At 49.7% G+C, this 25,366-nt stretch overlaps 2 protein-coding genes across 2 annotated transcripts; one reads left to right on the top strand and one right to left on the bottom strand.

The window, feature by feature from the left end:
- Nucleotides 1–489: 489 nt before the first annotated feature.
- On the bottom strand, nucleotides 490–18,621 carry Dhx38 (DEAH-box helicase 38). Its single transcript, XM_050144291.1, has 27 exons — nucleotides 18,402–18,621; nucleotides 15,453–15,792; nucleotides 14,939–15,126; nucleotides 14,283–14,387; nucleotides 13,392–13,539; nucleotides 13,168–13,286; nucleotides 12,903–12,979; nucleotides 12,317–12,472; nucleotides 11,744–11,905; nucleotides 11,451–11,558; nucleotides 11,013–11,125; nucleotides 9,609–9,746; nucleotides 8,887–9,073; nucleotides 8,550–8,735; nucleotides 8,163–8,303; nucleotides 7,695–7,805; nucleotides 7,486–7,602; nucleotides 7,259–7,366; nucleotides 6,755–6,867; nucleotides 5,905–6,113; nucleotides 5,652–5,806; nucleotides 5,123–5,278; nucleotides 4,900–5,034; nucleotides 4,678–4,803; nucleotides 4,124–4,219; nucleotides 2,363–2,484; nucleotides 490–968 (listed from the first exon to the last, which is right to left on the bottom strand). The coding sequence occupies exons 2-27, from the start codon at nucleotides 15,773–15,775 to the stop codon at nucleotides 884–886; spliced, it is 3,684 nt and encodes a 1,227-aa protein (XP_050000248.1). The 5' UTR covers nucleotides 15,776–15,792; nucleotides 18,402–18,621; the 3' UTR covers nucleotides 490–883.
- A 194-nt stretch (nucleotides 18,622–18,815) lies between these two features.
- Nucleotides 18,816–24,981, top strand: Txnl4b (thioredoxin like 4B). Its single transcript, XM_050144406.1, has 4 exons — nucleotides 18,816–18,941; nucleotides 20,624–20,831; nucleotides 22,376–22,527; nucleotides 23,643–24,981. The coding sequence occupies exons 2-4, from the start codon at nucleotides 20,700–20,702 to the stop codon at nucleotides 23,806–23,808; spliced, it is 450 nt and encodes a 149-aa protein (XP_050000363.1). The 5' UTR covers nucleotides 18,816–18,941; nucleotides 20,624–20,699; the 3' UTR covers nucleotides 23,809–24,981.
- Nucleotides 24,982–25,366: the final 385 nt, after the last annotated feature.

Here is a 25,366-nt window from a genome sequence, read left to right as displayed (position 1 = left end):
TCGGTAGTGAAGTGCTCACCACATGAGAACGAAGACATGGGTTGAGATCCCCAGCATCTATGAAAAAATAAGATAGCGAACATCTCTGGCCTCCTCACATGTGCCCATGGGCATGCACACCACACATGTATGCACATAAACACATGAACATGTGTACACATGCCCCCAGGAAAGCTTCCCCATCAGCAAAATGTACAGAGAGCAGAGCTAAGGTTCTAGAAAGATCTACCCAAGGATGGGAAGGACAAGGGATCTGCCTCTCCTGTCCCTATTGAGCAGGGAAAGAAAAAGGAAATTAACGGGCGATGGTGGCACATGCCTTTAATCCCAGCACTTGGGAGGCAGAGGCAGGCGGATCTCTGTGAGTTCGAGACCAGCCTGGTCTACAGAGCTAGTTCCAGGACAGGCTCCAAAACCAGAGAAACCCTGTCTCGAAAAACCAAAAAAAAAAAAAAAAAAAAAGAAAGAAAAAGGAAATTAAAAATGCAATCACATTTTACAAATAATATATTTATTTCCAAATCCCTGGTGATAACCAAATTACAAGTGCCTCTGCCTCTATCTTGCTACTTTACACAAGGATTAAAAAAGATTCAGTCCCAGCAAGTCGCTTTAAGCCAAGTGTCCTAGGGACAGGCTTTGTGAACGTGATGGCCCAGCCACCTCCTGCTGCTCAAGCAGCTGCTTATTGGCTCTGCAGTCTGTTCCTGCCCAGCCCTGCATCAGGACCATCTCTTCCCAGTGGCAAAGCCTGACTCAGCAGGAGCTGCCCCAGACTAGATGAACACACAGATGAAAGCCGTGTCTGTGTCCGTAGGGCACTGTGGCTGGAGAGCTTAGAGCTCAGTACCTGGCCGCCGGCCTCTCCTGCAACAGCCTCAGCTCACAGTCCAAAGCGGGCTGGTGTGCGGCGAGGTGTCATGGGCTCCCCCTGCTCCTTCCGACCTGGAGTGTAGATCTTCGTGGACCTGGACACACAGAAAGAGGAGGTAGGAAACAATGCTTCTCTCTGGGCAGGGACCCAGAAGGACCACTCAGGCCTTGCTGTTTCTGACCCAATGCACAGCAGCTTTGAGGCTGAAGGAGCTCATCCATAACACACTCTACTCCCTTGCTTCCCCATCTCCAGTGAGCACAGAAAAGGAAGTTGCTCCACTCTGACATCTATTAAGGAACATTTACATTGGATCTTTAGAAAACTACTTTTGTGATCCCCAGATAAGAAGGTCACCAGTCCTGCATTTGTCCTTGACCCAGTTCCTGGAGGAATTAGGCAAGTGGCCAGGGCATCTCTGCTACTCACAAAGGTTCCTCAGAACACTCCTGATAGTTTGTGTTCACCTGGAGGAAGATGGAGATGCCTGGCCAAAAAGATCCGTCAGGGGCTGAGAGTTGAAGCTCTGACCAGCCTAAGCCCCGGAGGGTGGAGTGGGGAGAGGACCAGAGGCTGAGTTCAACCATCAATGCGATGACTCAACCACCTGTGTCAATGTCCTAGGACTCAGTTAAAATAAACACCAAACTTCACTGGCGTGTGCCTGTCAACCTGTGAGGACATACTGTCACAAATCCAGTGCCAGGAAAGCAGCCCCAAGGACAAATGGGTCTTCCCATTAGAACCCACTCACCCCTCCTTCCACACACCTCTCCTCTGGCTGATTTCGTTTGCTTTCAGGAATAAACCTATTTACCGAACTCTGTCCTTAGTTAGTCCCAGAATTCTCCAGAAAACAGAGCAAGTCCATGGGAACCCCATAATTAAGAGGAAACTGGCTGTTGCTGGGTGAAGTGAGGACAGGCCAGTGCCCTCGTTGCCATGGTCACCCCAACTCCAGGCATTACAGCAGCACAAGGCTCTCTTTTGCCTGCTATTTTTGGGTTTTTTTTTTTTTTTTTTTGGTTTTGTTTATATGTTTTTTCTGGTTTTTCGAGACAGAGTTTCTCTGTAGCTTTGGAGCTTGTCCTGGAACTAGCTCTGCAGACAAGGCCAGCCTCAAGCTCACAGAGATCCACCTGACTCTGCCCTCCTAAGTGCTGGAATTAAAGGCGTGCACCACTGCCCAACCTGTCTGCTATTTTTTTTTTTTTTTTTTTTTTACTCCCCTTGCCTGACAATAAGGCTGTAGGATCCACCCCAAAGAATCCAGCTCACTTTGGGCCCTAAATCTAGAGGCTGATGACCAAGAACTACAGTGGACATTCCAAGTTGTCCCTTCAAGTTGTCCAACTACTACCTCTACAGGTGACCAGCCAGCATAAAGCTACTTCTGCACCAATTTCCCCTTTACACTGACAGTTTCTCTTAAAACCCGACCTAGCACCTGCCTGGGACCCTGAATGCTTCCCTAAGGCCAAGCCTCACCTAACACTGCCCAGTGGGCTACGCTTCTCCTGCTCCTGCCGCCGGGCACGCAGCTGCTCCTCGGCCAGGGCCATCTCCTCCTCCATGGCAGAGGCTTCTTCTTTAGCCCGACGACGATTCTCCTAGGAAAAGACAGAGGGACCAGCTGCAGAGGCCGCATCTGTGCTTGGGGCCACCTCTAAGAACCCAGGCCTGTGTACCTTTCCTTCTACAGCTCAGGACTTTTTGTCAAATATTCACAACACTGGATGGATAGTCCAGTCTTAGCCAGTCACCCCCCAGTTCTCCACACAAGCCAGTAAGTACTGACATTCTTTTCGTGTGTGTGTGTACACATATATATTTGGATAAACTCATGCACAAGCTAGAGGGAGGATGGTGGTTGTTGCTTGCTCTCCACGTTATTCCCTTGAAACACGGTCTCTCACTGAGCCTCAAGTTCATCAAGGCTAACCTTCAGCTAAGCTGGCTGGTGGGCCTCCAGGACCGACCTGTCTGACCCCCAATAATGGAGTTATAGACAGGATGGCTTTTTCTATACAGTGCTGGGGATTTGAACTTTGGTCCTCATGCTTGTACAGCAAACACTCTCACCCACTAAGCCTTCTCCCCACCCCCAACAACTGCCACGGCCACCTCAAGGAAGGTTTCTCTTTCTTCTCCTGGAAGTACTGAAGACTGAGTGTAAGCCAGTGGTTTACTACTGACTACAACCACAGCCCAGTACACGTTCTTCTAATCGAGTTAACGACCATGCCAGGAGGCCCACAGAGATCAGGAAGACACTGTCCTGTGGCTAGAAAGGAAGCTGTGTTTGTCCCCGTGTGGAGATAATTATGTGACAAAGTGGGCATACAAAAGCAGAGCCACATTTGCACTCCTAAATAACACACTAAAGCGTTGTTCATTAGTAGACACCAAACCCTGGAGATGGAATCATGGGTAGAGGAAATGACAGAGGCAAGCTGACACAACCAGGACCACAAACGCATCTGAGCATCACAGGTGAAGCAGAACTAACAGGCCTTTAGCTACCAAAGTACACATGGTGGAGCCACAAGTGAGCTCCCACTAAAAGCAGTGATCAGCCAGATGCACACTACAAAACCTTCTATGGGACAGATGACAACTGCTCCAATAAATCCATGTCATGAAAAGATAAAGCAGATTCCGTATCAGAACGAAGGTATTAATGTATATAACCACCCCTGCAATGCTCCATCCTAATTCAAGTGAATCAATCGTGAGATGTTATTGCCGATAAACAGGAAACTCTGGTTAGGAACTGGAGACTTGGGTGACACTAAAGATTAACTGTTAGGAATGACACTGGCCAGAGGCGATGCCGCTGAACTAAGTCTACTCATCCTTAAGTACTTAGGGATGAACTAACATCTCTGGAGGCACACTTTAAAGTGTTCTGGAAAGAAAAGGGATAAGGAGGAAGTAGGTAAAAAAAAAAAAAGACATGTCAATTACAGAGAAAAAGAGATGTAGCTAATTACAGTGATTTCTTTATAGTATTTTGTGTAGTTTTATGAGTATCTGAAGCTTTTGAATAAGTTTAAAAAGTAAAAACCACCCAGCCAACAAACCAATTGGAGGAGTGCAGAATACCAGAAAGGGAGGTTGGCTGGGTCCCAGCTTTTACAGCTGGGGAGAGAAGCAAGGGGTCAAAGGATGACAAGACTTTTATAGCAGGCAGAAAGAAAATCTTTCCCTCAGGCAAACAGCACCTCCCTAGAAGCACTGGACGCTTACCTGCCGAGATTTGCCAGCCTGCTTCACACTGTAGAACATTGGACCAAGCTCCGCCAGCCACTCTCCGTCCACAGCGGTCACGCACTGCATGTACTCCTGTGGGCAGAAGAGCAACAAGGTAGAGGTCACGAGGGAGTCATGTGCTTCCCAGTGTGATTTCAAGATAAAGGAGCCACAAGAGAAGGGTCCTCCTGCTAGCCCTGTAAGTCTGGAAAATGTAAGAGACACCAGAATCGTCATTCCTTCTCCAACTGCAGTCCCAAGCATCCAACAGGAAAGCCCAGGCACGCAGAAAGGCCCTCTTAGCACGAGCAGGGACTCTTGCCGGCAGCCAGCAGGGGTAATCCTCTGGCACAGCCGAGGTCACCATGCTCTTACAAGTTAACCTGATAATACTCCCACAAGAACCCCAAGCTGAAACGCAGCTTGAAAGGCCCTGCAGAGAAAAAAACAGGTGTCTCAAGTCTCCAGGGCTCTACACAGGCAGTAGAGGGTTGCAAAGGCCTAGCTCCAGCCAGTGGGCCCCAGTATCAAACTCCTTGGGTGAGACTCACCTTGGTGGTCATGACCAGCTCGTGATAAACAATGTAGTCGGGGGTGTAGCCCATTCCAAAGAGGGAGCTGGTGGGGTGTAAGTGGCAGGGCATCCCTGTGCGGATGTTCACATACTCCCCAATGCCCTAGACGAGAAAAAAGGTGGCCACATCACCAACACAGTCTTGACACAAGCTTAGGGGAAGCCCAGATCCACAGCCTGCATGCACACAGGTGCTCACCTTGAGCTTGGCTGCCTGGTGGAAATAGGCAGCACAGATACACTTTCTGACAATGTCCCAGTCGGTGCCACACGAGGCCAGGCTCATCCGCTGCTGCACCATGATATCCTTGAGCTGAGCACGGACCTCCCGAACCTAGAGCGGGACACAGGCAAGACAGGATGGAGCCCTTCCCCTCCACGGCGTCACCCCTTCCTCCCGACCCCTCGGGCTGCCGCCCCACCTTCCGCATGGCCTTGGCATGGATGAAGTGGTCATTGCACCAGATGGTGGAGTAGTTGTTGTTCTTCCACTGCAAGTAGACGTTCAGGTAGGTCAGGTGATCACTTTCAGGGACAGCAAACTTCTCCCGGATTTGGTCGCTCTCCTCCTCTCTGCCCTAGGAAAAGAAACAGGAACCTTTAAATATAGACATGGGGAGGCCAGACCCATATGGCATATCCTGAAGATTTTCCACACTAGACCTGTCCACACGTCAATATGCCTAACAATACAGAATGAAAATAACATATTAAAATAAACTAAAACATTAGGTCTCAGGCAGAACCACACTATGAGATCAAAAATGGTCTTGCAAATTTCTAAAACACTGTGGGGATTACTGACCCAGCCCTCCCACCTCCTCCACTTCTCCCTATGAGAAGACAGCAAAGGCAGACTCTCCATGCCCGGAGCACAGAGGACAGACCCACATCCCTGCCAATGATCCCTCGGGCACTCTGGGGAGAGAGAAGCTGGCACCGCCCTCCTACCTTGGGTCTGTAGAAGATGGCAGGGACCGAAAGCATGGAGACAATGAGCAGGATCTCAGAGCTGCAGCCCATGTCACAAGACACGATGAGCATCTTGGAGAGAGCTGGGTCCAGTGGGAACTCCACCATCAGCCGCCCCGTGGAAGTGAGCCCACCTGAGAGCGGAAAGCAAAGCCAGAAATGCGGTGAACAGCAGATGAAAGGGAATAAATCTGCCAGTCCCTTGAGGTGCCAGCAGCTTGTGGCCACGCACCCGTGTTATCCAGGGCCCCCAGGATCCAAAGCTGGTACATGGAGTTGAGCATGTTGTCCTCAGGGGGTGGGTCCATGAAGTGGAACTGCAGCAGGTCCTGCACCCCCAGGGACTTGAGCAGCAGCACCACATTGGCGAGGTTGGTCCTCTGGATCTCAGGCACGGTGGTGGTCAGGAGCTCGTTCTTGTAAGCACTCTGTGTGTAGAGTCTGCCAGGGAGAAGCCAATGACTGGGCTGCACCTGCCCTGTGCTGGCCTGCCAGCCTCTCACATGGACTAGCTACACTCAGGAACCACCCCGCAGAATGTCGGAAGAAACCATTCAAGAGTGTCATCCCAACAGCAAAAACCCTACAAGCAGGGACCTGCCCCAACCATTTCTCTCAATCACCCACTTCTTTCTGCTCAACCCTTGTCTTCTAACCTTGACCCTTCTGCTAGAGCTTCCTATATCTTTGTGGGAGCCAATGCCTAGGACTAGAATTACAGCAAGGTTTTACCCTCTTAACATCTGTATGTATTTGCTGAATTTCTGATGCATTATTTTTTTCTAGCCATAAAAACAGAGGAAGAAAAATAATCGGGCTAGTACAAAAGCATCACCATTTACTCAGACCCACCTTCAGGAGGGTGGCCTGCGCTCACTGCAGGTCCCTTCCTACAGAACTGCTTCAGAGCACAGAAATCCCTGGAAAGACTACTACTTCCACTCATCAGCGCCACCAAGTGGCAGACCTCAGCAGCACCAGCCTCAGCTGGAAGGAGGGCCAGACCCAGAGAAGGCCCTGCCTGGGGTCTGGTCTGTAGTCCCAGCACTGCCCTGGGGAGCAGGCTAGCACAGGGCTCCTACCTGAAACACTGACCTGGGCCCGTCCTGCCAGCTCTCCCTGACCTCTGGTTGGCGTTGGCCTGGCTAATGGGGTAAATCTGCAGAGCATCCATCCCAATCCTGGGGTTGAAGACCTAGTAGGGGACACGAAAGAACTGATTCAGGACAGAGTGAGGCAAAAGAAAAGCAGCCCCGAGACAAAGGCAAACCCAGTTAGTACTCATCACAGAGAAGTGTCTTAGTAACTCAAGTGATCGTTGTGTTAGAGCCAGGAGACTCAGCAAAGCCTCATAGGTTTCTCCATCAATATCAGCTCTGTGACCACTATAGAGTTACTTCAATTATCTATACCATCAAGTTACCACAAGGATTAGCTGAACCAAACACATGACAAGATCAGTGTTCACTAAATAGTAACCTAACACCTCTGCCACTCTCTTCTCTGTACCTGACAGAGAGGACCAGGGCCTGATTGAGAGCCTCTGGGTGAAGCCCCAGCATCCTGCCTCCTGCACCATCCCTTACCTTTAACTTGCAGTAGCCAGAGTCGATAACAAACATGATGCCATCAACAGTTAGAGACGTCTCAGCAATGTTGGTAGCAACAATACACTTCCGGACGCCATCTGGAGCCTAGGGCCAATGAGGACATGGGGAGAGAAAGACTGAAGAGCCAAGAAAAGCCCACTTCCCAGCTGCTCTTGCAGGAAAGGGACACCAGGAGATACCCAAACCTAAGGTCCCCATCACACCTTCTGGAAGATTTTGGCCTGGAGGTCAGAAGGCAACTGGGAGTAGATGGGCAGCACGGCCAAGGCAGGCGCGTTCTCCAGCTCTTCCAGGTGCTCCACAATCTGGTCAGAGGTCACCTAAGGCACAGGAGAAATCATGGGACCTTGGAGACCCACATTCTCAAGCACGGGTTCCACCCGTCTACCCCAGTGGTGGCCTAAGCACTCACCTCAATGTCCTCTTGGCCAGGCATGAAAATAAGGATGTCCCCAGGGGCCCCAGACAGGTGGACCTGCAAGGACTGCTTCACCGCAGCCTCCACGTAATCTTCCTGTGGGGTCTGCAACACCAGCAGAGGGCAGTGAGCAGGGTGCAATGGCAGCAGAGGCCAGCAGCCTCCAGAGGACACACAGCTCTGTCACCCATCTGGGCTGCAGCTCTGGACTTGGGGCCGCCAACCTCAGGATGAGCCTGACTGCCGTGGCCCTTACAGTTAGAGCTGGATCTCCCCGGGTCCTCACTTCAGAAACAAGGGCATAAAACCTTCGTCAGAGCGCAGGTCTGTGTACACCTGAGCTCCGGAGCTGCAGGCTGCCCCATCCGCCTCATGGCACTGACTACATCTTCCCCAAATCTGCACCCACCTCCTCCAGCTGCCTTTTCACCAGAGCATGCCAAAGGACAGAGGCCTCTGTACCTTGCTGAAGAGGATGTCCACAGGAAAGGTACGCCCAGGGATGTGGAAAATGGGTACATTCCCAAAAAAGGCAGCAAATTTATCTGCATCCATAGTAGCTGATGTGACGATGAGCTTCAGGTCTGAACGCCGAGCCACAACCTAAGAGAAGGGGTCAACAGGGTTCCCTGTGGGCTTGGGATGTCCAGTCTCAACTTGTTACCACAAGGAAAGCAGAAGCCAAAGCTGGCAAATGTGCGTTAGGTTTACCAATCCTAGAGACTGAATGCTGGAACTACGACATCAACAGAAAGGTGCCAGCAGGGCTGACCAGGTGACATGGGCGCTTCAGAGGAACTCGCCCTGAGCACCTCAGCTACAAGAAGGAACAGACCCCGCAGCCCTTACCTCCCGGAGCAGCCCAAAGAGCACGTCGGTGTTGAGGGACCGTTCGTGGGCCTCGTCCATGATGATAGCACTGTAGTGGTCCAGGTCAGCCTCCCGGAGGGACTCCCGGAGCAGGATCCCGTCAGTCATGTATTTGATCAAGGTGTTTTCAGAGGTGCAGTCTTCAAAACGAATGGCGTAACCCACCTGGGGGTCGGAGACACGGCTCAGAGAGTAGCTGTTACTCACTGTTAGCCCCTGTACACCGGGGTCCAGCTGAAGCAGCCCACAGCCTCTAGCACAAGTGGCAGAAGCTATGAGGGAAAAGCTACATGGCTCAGACTTCACGCCCACTCACCTCTTCACCAAGGTTTCCCCCCATCTCTTCACTGACTCTCTTGGCCACTGACATGGCAGCCACACGCCGGGGCTGGGTACACCCGATCATCCCATAGTCCGTGTACCCATCTTCATGCAAGTACTGGGTCAGCTGAGTGGTCTTGCCGCTCCCTGTCTCCCCAACCACAATCACAATGCTGTTATCTCTACAAGAAAGAGCAAGCAAAACACTGAGCAGCCTGAGTGGAAAGCCAATCTTGAGGAAAACTCCCTAAGAAGCCTTAAGAAGCCTTGCTGCCTCTGGTAAAGCCTCACTCTCCAAGAAGCATGCTTGACCAGAGAGAATTTCACCAAAAACCAGCCTCTTAAGAAGCTATCACAGGGCAGAGAGATGGACCAGAAGTCAAAAGCACTGACTGTTCTTCCAGAGGTCCTGAGTTCAATTCCCAGCAACCACATGGTGGCTCACAACCATCTGTAATAAGACTCGGTGCCCTCTTCTGGCTTGCATGGATACATGCAGGCAGACGCTGTATATATAATTAATAAATAAATCTGGAAGGAAAAAAAAAGCTACCACATGAAATGTCTGGGACACAGCCAAGCTAAACTTGAAGCACTAAAGGAAGTAAGGTCATCGTACTTCATGTGGCAGAACCTAAGCCAACCCACTAGGGGAAACAAATACTTCCTGTCCCCATTAGAAGCCCCTCACTGGGCCACGGGGCCCGGGGCCATTACCTGATGATGGTGAGAAGCTCCTGCTGCACCGCAAAGATGGGCAGGTACTGCCTCTGCTCCAGGATCGACTTCTTCTTTGCAAACTCACTGCTGGCCTCACTTTTCTCCTTCATGTGATCCGCAAACTTCTGCTCTGTCCTGGGAAACACAGCGGCACGTATGACCGCCCCACACTTCCCTCAGGGTTACGTTAGTTTCTCTCCTTCTTGCTCCCAAGAATGTGAACAACTGCGACAAGAAGCAATCACCCCCCCAGACACCACAGCAGCCTGGCCATCCAAGACTGCATCACACAGGGCCTAAGGAACAGACCATGGCACAAGATCTCATCATCCATCAGACACAGCCAGAGCCCTGATCAAACAGCTGGCAAGGACCAGAGAGCAGACTTGCAAGTGGGCAGATCGGTCCTAAACAAGGGTGACCAGAAGAGGGGCTGAAATTAACCAGCAGTTCACTAACAGAGAGAAGAACCCCGGCAATTTCGGCACACTTTACACAGCTGCAGGAATCTTCCAAGTGCTGGCTACACAGTACAGGACACAAATCAGAATTCCTCCCTCCCCTTGGTAGGGCTACACAGTACTAAAGCCTCATTTTCAAGGAACTGTGGGAACAGCTTGCTTATATTTGCCTTGTTTCCATGGAAACAATCAGTGTCTGGTACACGGTCATGTTCCAAAACCTTTCCAAACCTTCCTTCCCCAAGAGTCCTTTCCTCCCTCAGATCTGCCCCTAGCTCCTTCAAGTTTCTATTTCTAATATCAGCCAGTCCTCCCGGTCACCTGACAACTGACACGTAAGAGACCAAATGACCCAGAGACCAGCAAGGACCGACCAGTGACACCAACTTCTTATGTGGAACACTGCACACAGAGGTACCAAGAACTACTAGGTCAGGACGATGTTTCCACGGGACATGGCATGATTCAAAGGATGAGAAGTGAAAGGGACATTTGAGTCTGGCGCCAACCCAACGCAGGGACTCCACTAAGCAGTGACTCTGCAGCTGCATAAAACCTCTACGAACAGAGATGTTACACCAAAACAGAGAGTCCCTAGTATTTAAAAAGCCCTGTGCAAAACCAGTTCCTCCTTACCGTAATGTACTAAAATCTGACAAAGGAAGAAATTCTGCCTTCCCATGTGGAGCACTTCAAAGAGTAGGGCTCCCACTTAGGCCTGTCTGGGGCTAAACTGAACCTCCACTTCCTAGCTGGGTGCCCTCAGGCAAATTCCCTAACCTGCTCAGTCTACACAAGCATCACTTCAGCAACACTGGTGACAGGGGAAGAACCTAAGGTCAGCAGACAAGAGACTTGAAGAAAGGGATCAAAAAGCAGCAAAGAGTCAGACACGCACCACAACCTGGGAGCACACTTGCTGCTGGCCACGACTGCTCACCTGTAGTCCACTTTCCCATCTTCCATCACAGATTTATCCGGCTCTTCCTCCTTTTTGACACCCATTATGTCTCCGAGTTTGGTCCCTGCCAGTTCCCAGTGTTTGTGTTGAGCCTGGGGAAGGCAACAAGAGTTAAGTCGCTCCTCTTCTGGTAAGATCGTAGGCAGTAGAAGCAATTCCGGTGGAGAGTAGGCTTCATCTGGCAGATAGTAAATGCCCACAAGGCACTGGTAGTGCCAAGCCTCCAGCACCCAGTGCCAGGGCCTGTGGTTGCCTTCACTAAGGACTGAGTAAAGCCCAGTGGCCTCCTTGGGCTACTTCTTGACCCATGTAAAATGTCCTTTGCCTGCCAGGGAAAGTCTGTGTGCAGTCTTGTGACATTTAACAGGAGTAAGAAAAGAAACACACAGACGTCAGGCCGGGTGGGAAGATACCAACCTTCCTCCGCTCCTTTTGTTCCCTGTGCTTGCGGACTGTCTGGCTGCCTTTCCGAGCAATAATGGCCAGGTCCGAGGTGGCATCCTTCACTGGGATTACAGGCTCTGGCTGCAGAAGTCGGGGAGAAAGAGAAATTCTCCAGTGGTCACTAAAGTCTAGCAGAGGGCCTGCTGTACATGGGCCCTATGAAAGAGTCACTGGTCCTCGAACCGACATATGACCAGACCCGATCCTTTCTTCCTCCCCTCTTCAGTGCTTTCTGACCTCCCAGGCTCTGGCCTCCGAAGCCTTACCTGCTTGGTGAAGACAATGCGCCCATCCAGGAAGGGGGGCACCAGGTTGTGCACCATCAGATGCACCTTGGCCGCATTGTCCTCTTCGAAGTCCTCGTCCACCTCCAGCCGATGGACCACCCCACTGGTGAGCATTCGGTTCGTCTCCCAGCGCTCATTATCCTGTGGGGACACAAGGGGAGCCACAGTCAGCCTGCAACTAAGAGGTGACCTTGGAGGTTAGCAGGCAAGTCCACACGTGACAGAATCTCAATGGGGCTCTACACCCTGCAGTCCCTTAGACAGACGTCACTACTAAAGTTGAGGCACTTGCAGTACTTTGTCCCAAGAAGCAGCTGGGCACCAGCCTTAATAGATCACAAACACACCCTGAGTACTGCAGACGGGAGAAGCAGGCGTCAGGTGGGAAGTTACCCAAAGCTTCCACTCACACTCCTGCCCCGCAGAGGCATAACTGACCGGGCCCTGTCCATAAACAGCCAGCTGTGTGGTGTCATCACTTGGCAAACTGAGACTCCTCCCACACGCCCCACCTCTGCTCTAAGACAGCGCCAGCCACTGCTGCAGCCTCACCTCATTGATCTGTCTGCGCTGGGCTGAAATGCGTTTCTGCTTCTGCTTGTGCAGGTGCTGCTCCCGCCGCCTCACATAGTCCTCAGATGAGTAGGCCAGGGGGTTGTGGAACTCATCGTAGCCCTCGTCCATCATGTACCAGTCCCGGTCGGCTTGCTGCAGAGGACGAGACAGAGCGTGAGAACAGAGACAGGCCACATGACCACGGGAGATGCAGCCACACGGGAGCAAAACAGTATCTGGTAAGAAGTCCGAGAACACCAGCAGCAGCCAGTGATCAGCACAAGAGACCCGGAGAAGGCCAGGAGAGCAGACAGCTTTGACTTCACAGGGCAGGCTGACGAGCCAGCAGTTCTCACGTTTACCACACAGAGGCACCCACCACAGGTGTCACATCTGGCCAGTACAAAAGCTTCACTGTGCAGCCTGTCTCTCAAAAGGTTCCAGGGCTCTGGATGGAAGAGCATCAACCACCTCCAGTCCTACTGGAGGGCCCCTCAGAGCCCTTGGCTCTAACACCTCCCTTCACCCACACCTGTAGGGACAAGCCACCTCTTCCTGTCCAGCCCCTAAAAAACGTCTTTACCCGCTGGTCATCCTCCCACTGCTGCCGTTCCTCTTCCGTGTCAAACGAAATCCCTTCTTCGCCATCCTCTCGTCTTCCTAAAGGACAGCAGATGGCAGGGGTCAGTCCATACGGCTCCAGCTGGCCCCAGGGACCAAGAACCGCAAAACTGCACAGCTTCTTGAGTGCGGCCTCCACTCAGCCCCATTCCAACTCATCCCCCACCCTCCACCCACCCTCCCACCTACACCAACCAGTTTTTCTGCTCCTGCCTTCCAAGCCTTACCTCGGCCCCTAGAAAGCCGTGGGGTTGACCCCAAGTGCCTTCTGTCATCAGCCCACTCGTTGTACTTGTAGGAGGGGGTCGGCAGAGGTGTGTCCTCTGAGTACTTGCTCCTCACAGTCCTAGGAAACATCAGGGTCAGCTGTCACTAAGCTGAACTGCGTCCCCCTCTGCCAGCACCTCTCCCTACCCACATCCCTCTTACCACCTGCCCGCCCATCCATTACCTATCTCGGTCTCGAGTGAACGGCCGATGGCTCCGCTCAGAGTCCCGATAGGAAGGTGTTGGGGAGGGCGATTCCCACTGAGAGCGCCTTGAAGAGCCATAGCCACTGTCCTCCTCCTCCCAGGTGGACCTTGAAGGGGTGGCTGCATCTGGGGCCACAAGAGACATCCACAGTAAACATGCAGTGCCAATGAGGCATGACTACAGACAGCATATCCCTATGTAGTTGACACCGGCCTCACTTGCAATCCTCCTGCCTGAGTTTCCAAAGTGCTAGGATCACAGGCAGAAACCACCACACCTAGTTTCCCGATTTCTTAATGACATTTATTTATTTAACTGTGTGTGCTCATGTGCATGCACATACCACAGCACAAATGCAGAGGTCAGGTGACCATCCTCAGGAGTTGGCTCTCCTTCTATCTTGTGGGTCCTGGTGATAAACTCAGATCATGAGGATCTTGACAGCCGCAACCTCTTTCCTAGCCTTGACCTTATTTACTATGGCAATATAGTGACCACAACTGATAGACTGAGCTCGATAGTCCAGCTTCCACTGCTGAAAATACTGAAGGAGCCAACTCCTCTCTGCAAACCTCTTCATCTGAAAACAAATCGTTCTTCTCCAGGAAATCCTTCTTGATCCACCCCACCTCTAGTTTCCTACCACCTGAAACACCCGCCTTGCAGTAAACAGCCTGGACCCTCAGGAAGTACATCCACCCAAGAGAGGGGTAGGGCCACACCCACCTGGCACACGGCCCCTAACTCCAGAGGGTCACATGGAACTAGGACTCCAACTCACTATCTGGCAACACAGCTGACTACTGCTCATTCTGCCTTTCAGGCACCTGCGCCCTTGCCAGCCACTGCAGAGGACAGCTGAGAATACCTTTCGGCCGATGTCGAGGGCTCTCCGGCTCATTTCTTCGGCTGCTGCGCTCTGAGCCTCCGTCTCGCTCTGATCTGCTGCTGTGCCTACTTCTGTCCCGCTCATCTGCGAGAGTCACACATGGGGCTTTTATGTGTACCTCATGCTAACACACAGCCACATGCACCAGGCAACAAGCACATGCCTCCCCCACACACAGATACACCCCATCACATATGCCTATGACCCATGGGCTGAAACACACACTCACATTCTCTCAATGGATAGAAACAGTCAAACTTACACAGGAGCTACTTTCCAACAAGAACCAACCATAAACAGTCAGTCCCATGTCTATCCTGAAGAGCTTTCTTTGTGCTGCAGCAGACCTCGGCTGCAGATGACACTGACGACAGCCAGTGCTGGACTCTGCATCACTATGTTCCGCAGCACTGTCCTTTCTCCAGCACCAATGCTACTATAAACTCCGGTTTCTTAATTATCCATCATTTCCTTTATCCCCGGTTTTCACAATAAAACAGGAACCATGTACTCAAGCAAAGCAGTTATACTACAAGCAATTACTGGGTATTAGTGTAAAAGTTCTTGTAACATGAAAAGAAAGGCTTGCTGGTTTGAATGCTACTAGGCAACAGGACTGAGAACAGGCAGCTCACCTCTGTCTCTCCTGCGGTCATAGTCTCGATCCCGGGATTTCTCCTTCTTCCGATCCTTTTCTTCTTTGGAGGAGGCATAGACCCCATGCTCCCTCCGATCCCTCTCTCTCTGCCGACTGCGTTCCCAAAACTCCTCACTCACACCCCCTGGGTGGGACGGAGTCTCTACCCGAGCAGATCGGTAATGCCTGGAAAAGGGAGACCAACTGGGAAAGTGCTCCCCATGGAAGGAAACGTTTCCCTCTATCTCTGGGTATTCTCACAAGCAATGCGTTCTCTCCAATGCATCTCCTGGTGCTAAAGGCCTGTACAAGGCAAGAACCCAGGCATTTAAGCTCCATCATCCACTTCACTTCTTGGATGCCTTTGAATTTTCCCCACAGATCTTTACCAATTCCTACCCACCACCAGTATGAAAACCACAATAAAATCCTAAAGCCCTTGGTGTCCATCAGAAATGGAGATAAAGCTAGGCTAGCATCTTCTGACACCAATGTTTACCCTCTTCCCTTACCTGTCCTTGCGGCCACTCCGACCAGCCTGCTCATCGCTCTCCTCCTCAGCATCCTTCTGGTCATCCTTACTCTCCTCCCAGTCTTTGTAAGAGGAGACTCTGGACTTTTTCTTGTCCTCCCCATCATCCTTCTCCTCTCGCTCCCTCCGTTTCAGAGAAGCCAGTAAGTCCAGACCCAGCAGTGAAGGGCGGGGAGCAGGGGCTTTGAAGACATGCTGTTCGCTGGCTGCACTTTTGGTCTTGCAAATAAGACCTCCAACCTGAGAGTCCAGATCGGTGCCTTCCAGCCGATGGATGGAGGCATCCTCAACGATGTCCTCCATCACAGGCTCTTAGTTCTCTGGAAGGAAGACAAACCATTAGAAATGGACATAAGAAAACTCGATTCTACTGCCCCAGAATAACTAGTATGTTTAAGTGGCTACCCCTACCTTCCTACACTGAGTCCAGGACATCTTCTGCTATCAGAGGTGTGGGGGGGGAGGGGTTCAGGCAGGTATATATGCACTGTGTGCACATGAAGTCAGAGGTCAATGTCAGCTGTTTTTCTCAGTTGCTCCCTTACTTACTTTTTGAGACAGAGTCTCTCACGAGACTGAGAGCTAATTCAGCCAAGCTAGCTGGCCAGCAAGGTCCTGGGATCTGCCTGTATCTGCCTCTTCAGCATATACGTACATGCCTCTACTCGTGGCTTTCCCACAGGTCCTCATGCTTGTGAGAAAAGCACTTCACCAGCTGAGCCATCTCTCCAGCCCCTTTTGCTACTTTCGAAGACTTTCCCACCAAATCAGTGACAATCTCAAAAAGCTTCCCAGTTCCCACCCCCAACATATATGAAAGCCACAGAGACACATACACACAGAGCAAAGGACAGGATCAAGAGGGTCTCATCCAAACAAGAATAAACCTCAGTAAGAGCTTCTCACTGGAAGACAATGGCATTTACAGAAGGAGTACAGAGGAACCAGGTGTAAGGCAGAACTCTCAATTAAAATCCAGGTTCTGAACCTGAGCATGGTGACACACACCTGTAATCTTAGCACATGGGAGGCCAGGACTCCTGAGGATGGCAAGTTTGAAGTTACCCTGTGATACATAGTGAGTTTCATACCAGCTAGACTATTTAATAAGATATTCATTCATTCATTCATTCATTCATACCCACGGCCCTCACTCACATTTTTTCCCTACCCATTATCTAATTTATTCTCCTGTGATTTCACCCTCCTACAGGATATACTTTCTCCCACTTAAGAACCAGAATAATCATCTTCAAGATCCCCCATCAGCTCACTGCCTCCAGACATCTACCAAACACGCTCAGCTTTTTCACGTGAACTGCAGCAGTATAGTAACAGAAGTATAGTAACTTCTCTAGTAACAGACATGTACAAAGAAAATCCAGGCTCTTGGCATTTTCTGCTTCTGTGAAAGTAAGTGTCTGCCTTGGCTAACTCTTCCTGCTCTCTCTGTGAAACAGAAATCACTTCTGTTTTACACCATCCACAGAACCACCATGAGAATCAAGCAACTGGATAAGAACCATGGTTGTTTCATGGATGTAATTATTACACATTTGGTATTACGTTCCTATATACTGACTAGTTTCCTTACTGATATTTTATAAACATTCTCCTCCCCACCCATCCCCGTCCCCTTTAAACCACAGGCTCCATAGAGCAGAGATGGAAGAATGTAATTTTACCATCCACATTCTACAAACTTGGTGACTTTGATTTTAATCAGTAGTTTTGTGGGAAAAGAAAAAAAGGTGCCCCATAGCGGCAAAATCTCTTGAATAACAATCTGTGCTCACCAAACCTACTGATGAGAAATATTGTTAGGAAACAGCATTTCAGTAAAGAGTTTAACTGACTGCAAGATCCCCCGGGTGCTCAGCTGACAATACATTCATCTTTACCCAACACCATCCGCTTGTGAGCATGAACTGATGCTGGACACAGAGACAATTATTTTCATTCCAATAAGTTGTTAAAGCATAAGAACTGTGCCCCTGGAATCTAGATATCCTTTGCCATGTTCTAATCACCAAGCATAGCTCTACCAAGGAGTACTGCAAACATAATGTGGATGAAGAAACTGGAGTTTCATTTGGAAATTTCATCAGCTGGAAGAGAAAAAGAAGGCTACCTCTATCCACATATGAGGAAATCCACAGGTTCTCAGCAGTTACCTGAATGACGACTTCCGTCCTAAAATGGCATTTGTATACAAGCAAGAGGCTGTCTTGCTGATTGCTATAGACCAATAAATGGCAAGATAAAAGTCTGATTTTTTTAAGTAAATAAATAAATATAACTTATTAAAAGCAGACAAGAACTCAAACATTTCTCTGGTCAACAAGAAGTTATCTACAACACAAGACAAGTAAAGTCTTAACTGGCTGCTCAAATAAAGAATTCCAGGGCCGGATTATGGAGAAAGATCAGTGGCAAAGAAGCCATAATGGACTTCTTGGGCAGGAATTGCTTACTGCGTGTGTCCTTGAGTCAATTGCCGTTTTCAACAATACTGACTTAAAAAAAAAAGAAAAGAAAAAACCTCCCTGTCCTTTGGAGTTAGCGTTCTACTTATAGATTACCCGCTGGATGTAGGACAAACACTTCTGTGAGAAAGGAGGAAGGCACCAGGAGCCCTAGCCAGGCTCTCCCGGTAGCCGGTAACAGGTTAGGGTACTATCCTTAAACGAGGGCGCAGGGCGGATCCCTAGATCTCAGTGCGACGGTTCCAAACATCGGGATGTAATTAGAACAGGAACAAAGTAGACTAAAATGGACACAGACTGCTCAAGTGAGTAGAGAAAGTTGGGTAACAAGGAGCAGAGGAACTCTGAAACCAGGGTCCAAAACCTAAGCCGCGAGCCGACCCCGGCCGCCTGAAGCCGCCACGGCGGCCGAAGGACGGATCTGGAAAGAGGAAGAGACTCACCTCACCAAGCACAACACTCGGGACCTTCTGCCCCTGATTTGGAGACGCCAGCGCGGCCACTGCCCGCTCTGACAGCCTCAAACAGGCCAATTCCGCGGCTTGAAAGCGGCCATCGTTGTCCCATAATACCCTGCGCGGGGTCCTCTATCAGTCGAAAATTACCATCGAGAGCAGCCAGGAAACGAGGGTTCCCGGACGCCAGAGCGAAACAACGTGAACACGCCTTCAAAGCCCAGTGCCTTCCACTGAGCCCCAAGTCGCCTTGCGACCAATCGTGCTTAGCCTGATAGTTGACAGCCCGCCTCTGGCCTGTGGGCGTGAGAGGAAAGACAGAAAAAGGTCGGCCATATTTACTAAGGGCGGAAATAGCATAACTTCCGGTTGGGCGGTGCCAGGTAGGCGAGAACTAAGATAATATCGTCTGCTTATTGGTCTCTTGACTGGGGCGCGCGATGGTACGTTCATTTTCTGCGTCCGTGTTTCTCACTTCCGCTTGTAAGGGTTTGCGGGTCGAAGAAGCGTTTGTTAACAACAGCCCAGGTTAGTCGGGGTTAACGTCCTTTCCCGGGTTGGGACTGAGGAAGGAGACGGTTGTGCCTCGGCCATCCCGTGAAGGAATCCGGATTGCTGACAGTTTTTCCGAAGTGTCCTACCTGGCACCGGCATCCTCAAAAACACATGTGCGAGATAGATTGGAAAGTAGACATGTCCGCCCTGACGTAAATGAAAGTTATCTTCCTGGCATAGTGGCACAAGCCTGTAATGCCAGCAGTTGTAAAGCAGAGACAGGAAGATTGCCACAAATTCAAGGCCAACATGGACTGCTAACCGAGACCCTTAGTAGAAATAATAATCACCTGTCTGTTCATATTCAAATATGTCCTTTGATGATACCTTGGGATATGTATTTCCATTTTCCTATGTAAATGTTATACATTAAATTTTTACAAAAAGCACAATCAGACTTTAATACTGCTTCATAACTTTTTCAGTGACTTCTAGAAAGTAGCTCACAAGACTACTATTACCAATATCCTATTGATTGGTATTTAGGATGTTTGCCGCTTTTTGCCATGATCAATGTGTTAATTATCCTGTGAACATGTCTTCGTGTCCTAATTCATATTCTCAAAATAGAGCTGTTGTGTAAAGAACGTGCCAGTTTAACTTCCAAAGAGGCTTTGCCTCTGAATTCCAACTTTCCCGCTGCCCCTTCTCTCTCTTGCCACGGTGTGTTACTGTCTTTATTTAATGGTTGTCAGCTTTAATGCACTTCTTAAATGTGCCTTTGACTTTGTCATTCTTCTGCTTGCAAAACTGGGCTTTCCAAGTGTATTTAGTGCTCTTTTTTTTTATGATTCTCCGTTTATACTGGAAGTCAGCTTCTCTATTTAGGGCTGGAGAGATGGCTCAGAAGATAAGAGCACTAGCTGCTCTTCCAGAGGACCTGGGTTCAATTCCTGGCACCCGTGTGGCACCTCGCACCTGTCTGTAACTCCAGTTCCAAAGAATCTGGTACCCTCTCTGGCCTTTGCTGGCACCAGCACACAAGTGGTGCACAGATATACATGCAGGCGAGACGCACGTGTAAAATATTCAAATGGTGACCTATGGCCAGAACAACTTCATTTCTTGTATAAATGTTATTCCTATCTTGTGTGTGCACCTGTCCTTGCACACCTGCATGTGGATGCCCAAAGGCAACCTCAGGTGTCATTCATTGGCTGCCGTCCACTTTGATCTTTTTGAGACAAGGTCTCAGGCTGCCTACAATTCACTGAATAGGCTAGGCTGACTGGCCATCAGACCCCAGGGAGCTGCCTGACTCCACCTCCCCTAGGCTGAGTGGCCATCAAACTGCAGGGCGCTTCCCGACTCCACCTCCCCTAGGCTGAGTGGCCATCAGATCCCAGGGTTCTGCCTGACTCTCATTCTCTGGACCACTGACTTATAATACTTAAAATATCTCTTGTGTAAAAGGGGAGCAAACACAGAACCGTGCATATGTTCTTCTGGTACGGTATTTCTCATGTATTTCTGAGAGAAATTACTGAAAGCAGTCACCTGGTGTTTCGGGATGGCATATGAAGTTCTGGAAGCTGGGCACAAGGATAGCAAGCCAGGGGTGGGACCTCTTCACAGAATAGGCTTGCTGGAAGGCTTCTTAAATCACCTGAATTCATGACTGAGGCTCAATGGCGTTGTTTTGTTCTTTGCACCAGGACCCATGTACTTCATCTAAACAGCCTGTAAACTTCGCAGAATTGGTAGTGAAGACTCCCACTGGGATTTTTCCAGATGAGTTTCCTCTTGCCCAAACTGACTAGCAAGAAAGAAGTGGACCAGGCCATCAAAAGCACTGCGGAGAAGGTGTTGGTTCTCAGGTTTGGGAGGGATGAGGACCCTGTCTGTCTGCAGCTGGATGACATTGTAAGTGACTTTTTAAATGAGCAGCTTTAAATGAAAAGTCAAACAGTGAATGAGCAGGAAACGCCAACACTAGATGTCTGAACCTTGTCCTTTCCACGGTCACAGCAACAGTCCATGCAGAACTCAGAAATCCCTCCAGGGTGCAGCAGCAGCAAAGCAGGGTCTGAGCTGTTTCCCTGGATGCCAAGGTGCTGCTTGTTTGCTGCTCCTAGAACGGGCCTGGTGGAGAGGTCAGGTTTCACAGCACGTCTTCACAGGCCAATTAGTAAATTGGGGAAATGAGAAGACAGAGGGTTTGGGTTTTTTTGTCTTTGTGTCTCTGTTTACCGTGGAGATTGAACCAAGGACGGGCCTCTTCCCTCCACCATCAACTGTGGGAAGCAAATGTGTGAGTGTTCCTGAGCTGTTGCGGGCAGGTATATCAGGATCTATAGCTCACTTTAAGAGAGTATAGATTCCTTTCTTGAAAATAATGAAACACAAGCCCATGAGATGACTCAGCAAGTGAGGGCTCTTGCCACTAAGATGGAGAGACCTGACCCCAACAGATTGTCCTCTGGCCCCTACACGTGTGTAGTACACACGCACCAGTCCTACCCTGCACACACACAAATAAATAAAACTTGAAAAAGAATTTATCACGGGGGCTGGCGAGATGGCTCAGCAGTTAAGAGCATTGCCTGCTCTTCCAAAGGTCCCGAGTTCAATTCCCAGCAACCACATGGTGGCTCACAACCATTTGTAATGAGATCTGGTGCCCTCTTCTGGCCTGCAGGCATATATGGAGACAGAATATTGTATACTTAATAAATAAATAAATATTTAAAAAAAAAAAGAATTTATCTCAAGCATCAACAAAACAGAAGTAGTTCTGGTTACTTCTCTATTGCTGTGATAAGACAGCATGACCAAGACAACTTATACAAGAAAGAGTTTATTAGGGGCTTATAGTTTTAGAGGGTTGGAATCCATGACTGTCACGGCAGGGAGCATGGCAGCAGGCAGATATGACGCTGGAGAAGTCACAGAGAGCTCATGTCTTGACACAATCAAAAGACATAGAAAACTAACTGGGAATGGTGTGAAACCTTTGGAAACCTCAGTCTGCCCATCATGGCTTATTTCCTCCCACAAGGCCACATCTCCTAAATCTTCTCAAACATTCCTACCAACTGGGAGCCGAAGTATTCAGATATCTGAGCCCATGAGGACCATTCTCATTCAGACAACCACACAGTGCCTTCTCCAGAGCCTGTCGACAGGGTTCCACCCTTGAGCAGTAATAGTGTGTCTGGCTGGGCGTAGTGCACACATGTAATCCCAGCACTTGTGAGGCAGAGACAGGTGGTCCCTGTGAGCTCAAGGCCAGCCTGGTTTAAAGCAAGTTCCAGGATTGTGTCTTATGAGGAATTCAAGTACAAAATTTTTCTCAAAAAAAAATGTTATAGTAAGGTTCACATACAATATTACAATATGGTTCACAAAAGAAGGATCATGCACCTGGCATAGTATCATGTAACCTCCATCCATCTTGTCATTCACAGCTCTCAAAGACTTCTGCTGACCTCAGTAAGATGGCGGCTATTTACCTGGTAGATGTGGACCACACTCCGGTTTACACGCAGTATTTTGACATCAGTTATATTCCCTCTACTGTGTTTTTCTTCAATGGGCAGCACATGAAAGTGGATTATGGGTAAGTTGACTGCAGTCTGGGAAGTTGGTTCTCTCAGGGCAGGTTCAGTAGCTCACTTACTTTTCCGTTGCTCTCTGAATCTAGGTGAGTAAGTGCTGGCTCCTTATTTGATGCTTTCTATTTTTCTTATGAGAAACTTCAGTACAGTTTGCAGGTGTTTCAAGTATGATTGGCAAATTTTAATTTCTAATTTAAATATGCAAATGTCTTCTGCCACTCAGAATATTGAAGTCATATATGAAGACCTGTCAAAATAAGTCACATGGTATCTTCTGCACTGCCCTCCACCCTGTTCCCAGCCCTAGATGAGTACCGTTGGCTGGGTCTAGGACTGGTCATCCCTTGCTCTGGGGCGGGGGTGTCTGCTTTCCTGTTACCTGACAGAGATGAGTTTGACACTGTCTGTTTGGAGCTGCTTGTCCTGATCAGATCTGCTTATTGTGATCGTTTAGGACGATCTCCTCCAGTGGAATTCAGAGCACAGTTTCGCATACCTTCTCAGCGCTCCATCTTTCAGCCCAGTAGTTCCGTTTCCAGCAGTTTCGTAGTGTGTTGTCAGTGCACATTTTACAGCCCCGAGGCAAATACTCGCTGTAAGATCACGTTGCTAAAGGATCTGTGGCGTGGTTCCTACCCTAGCAAAATACATGGAATGCACACCCCACACACACACAGAACTGGAAGGGTACCCATCAAAAAGTGACTTCTGGCCTCACAGCTGACTTTATTTCTCTTCTTAAATTTCCTACGAGCAATATGCCTGATGTTTAAGATAATTTGTAAGGTTATTTATTAATATTCACAACTCAGAAGAGTCGATGAGGAGAACTTGAGCGACTGTGATGAGCTAGTGGGCTTTTGCAGAGACCCTGAGCAAACTGCCCACTGCAGGACTCAGACCTCGCCAAGCTATCCTGGAGTGAGTGCCGTGGAAAGTAGCGGAAAGGCAGGGGATTCCCACATCCAGATCTTGACCTCTGCCCTGGATCTGGTCCTGTATACTCTGCCTGGGGAAGGGCAGTGGTCACCCCACAGGTGGAGGCCACCGCTGGCTGCTGACCGTGCAGGCGTCATGCACCGGAAAGCTCTGACGTGGTTACTTCCCTCTGCTGCAGGTCTCCGGATCACACTAAATTTGTAGGAAGCTTCAAAACCAAACAAGACTTCGTGGATTTGATTGAAGTCATCTACCGGGGAGCAATGAGGGGAAAACTTATTGTCCAGAGTCCTATTGATCCCAAGAATATCCCCAAATATGACCTCCTCTATCAAGACATTTAGCACACTCATGGTCGCTGGAGATGAAAGAGTCATGGGTGGAAACAAGACCTGAACCCAGAGGGCCTATGGTCTGGAGTCCCTCAAAGATGTGGTCAGTGCCCCAGCGAAGAGGTCTGATGTGCCTGTAATCAATGGCCCCTGTGCAGAAGCCCCAGTGCCCAAAAACTCCAGATGTCTGAGTGTCCGTTCCCTGAGAGCCTTGGAGCAGACAGGACAGTGTTCAGTGTCTTTGTAAGTTCCCTTTACCTGGACCTGTCTTTACCCTTAAGGTCATCCATCATCCTAGACACTGTGAGAACAGTTTAATGGGCATGTTTGTGCACACACGCAACCCTTCCCCTCACCTCCATTCCCTTGCCCCTTTTGCTCCCTCCTGTCCCAGCTTCTCTTGAAATAATTAGCATTCTATTAGTTGTAGGTGAATTCTTTTGTTTCAGGGACCGTCCTGGCATGGACCGAGAGCACTGCCCTGGTCCTGCTCATTTATAGCTGGCAGGCCACTAAATTGACAAGAGGAAAAGGTGGCCCTTCACCATCCGGCACAATTTAAGCTAAACAACAAGTTTACTTCCTTGGGAAGTAAAGGACGGAGCTCTTATTTCAAGGACTCAAGACCAAAGGTATACCAAAATTGTTAAGGGGGAATGCCTGTGGGGTTTGCTGATCCCAGTGGCTTATGAAGAACAGCTGAGCTTCCAGGGTTCCCCGGCCCAAGCTCAGGAAGCTTGTGTTTCTCTTAAACCTCTGGTGGTGGTGGTTCCTGACACTCTGGAATGAGAGAGTAGATACAGATCTAGAGGTCCATGGCCAAGCAGCTTGAGACCTGCTGGGTAGCCAGAGACGCTGCCAGCAGAGGCCCAGGCTTGTCCCAGCGGCACTGTCACCTCAGGGCCAGCCCTGTGGTCAGCTCCTTCTTTCTAAGCTTGTCCTTCGGGGAAAGGGGAAAAGTGAAATGGGACCCAGTTTTGATGATTGTGGCACAGAAAGGTTGTCTGAGCCACTTCAGGGAGGGAGAAGAGTACTTTCCCATCCTCTTCCTCTACATAGAGGGCTATGGAAGCCACCCCGGCTCAGTGTGTGCATAGATGAGCCAGACCCTAATGTTACTGAACTCCAGGTGAACTCTAACCCTTCCTCCACATCCCTATGAAAAAATAAAATTCTTTTGTCCAACTCACCGTCGACTGGGTCTTCTGTCCTTTGGCCTAAGTGCTCAGGTGCCAGCAAATCTCAAAGCCCACACAGGGAAGAACGCTTTTCATCTTTCTCTCTGGTGTGAGGGCAGGGGGCGCTGCAGTCTGGGTTTATGTCTTAGATCCTGTCGTGGTTGCTTTCCCTTCCGTTAATATTTATTAAGCATGCGTTACATGCCCTGTCTAGTGCTAGATACCGTGTACTGGACAGAGAAAGGCCTTGTGCAGGAAGGGAGAAGCATTGCTACTAGGAAAGCAGAGCCATGAAGGAAGGGCCAGGTTTCTCCATTCCTTCTACGTAGCGGCCAGCCACCTGCTGCCAGGTGTTGTGTGAGTGTGACTGCGCTGTTTCAGTTTCTAGAATA

This window comes from Alexandromys fortis, unplaced genomic scaffold (genome assembly GCF_014885135.2).
Source record: "Alexandromys fortis isolate MF-2015 unplaced genomic scaffold, M_Fortis_MF-2015_v1.1 scaffold_1, whole genome shotgun sequence".
NCBI classification, from domain to species: Eukaryota; Metazoa; Chordata; class Mammalia; order Rodentia; family Cricetidae; genus Alexandromys; species Alexandromys fortis.
This window is presented reverse-complemented; position numbering and strand designations above follow the sequence as displayed.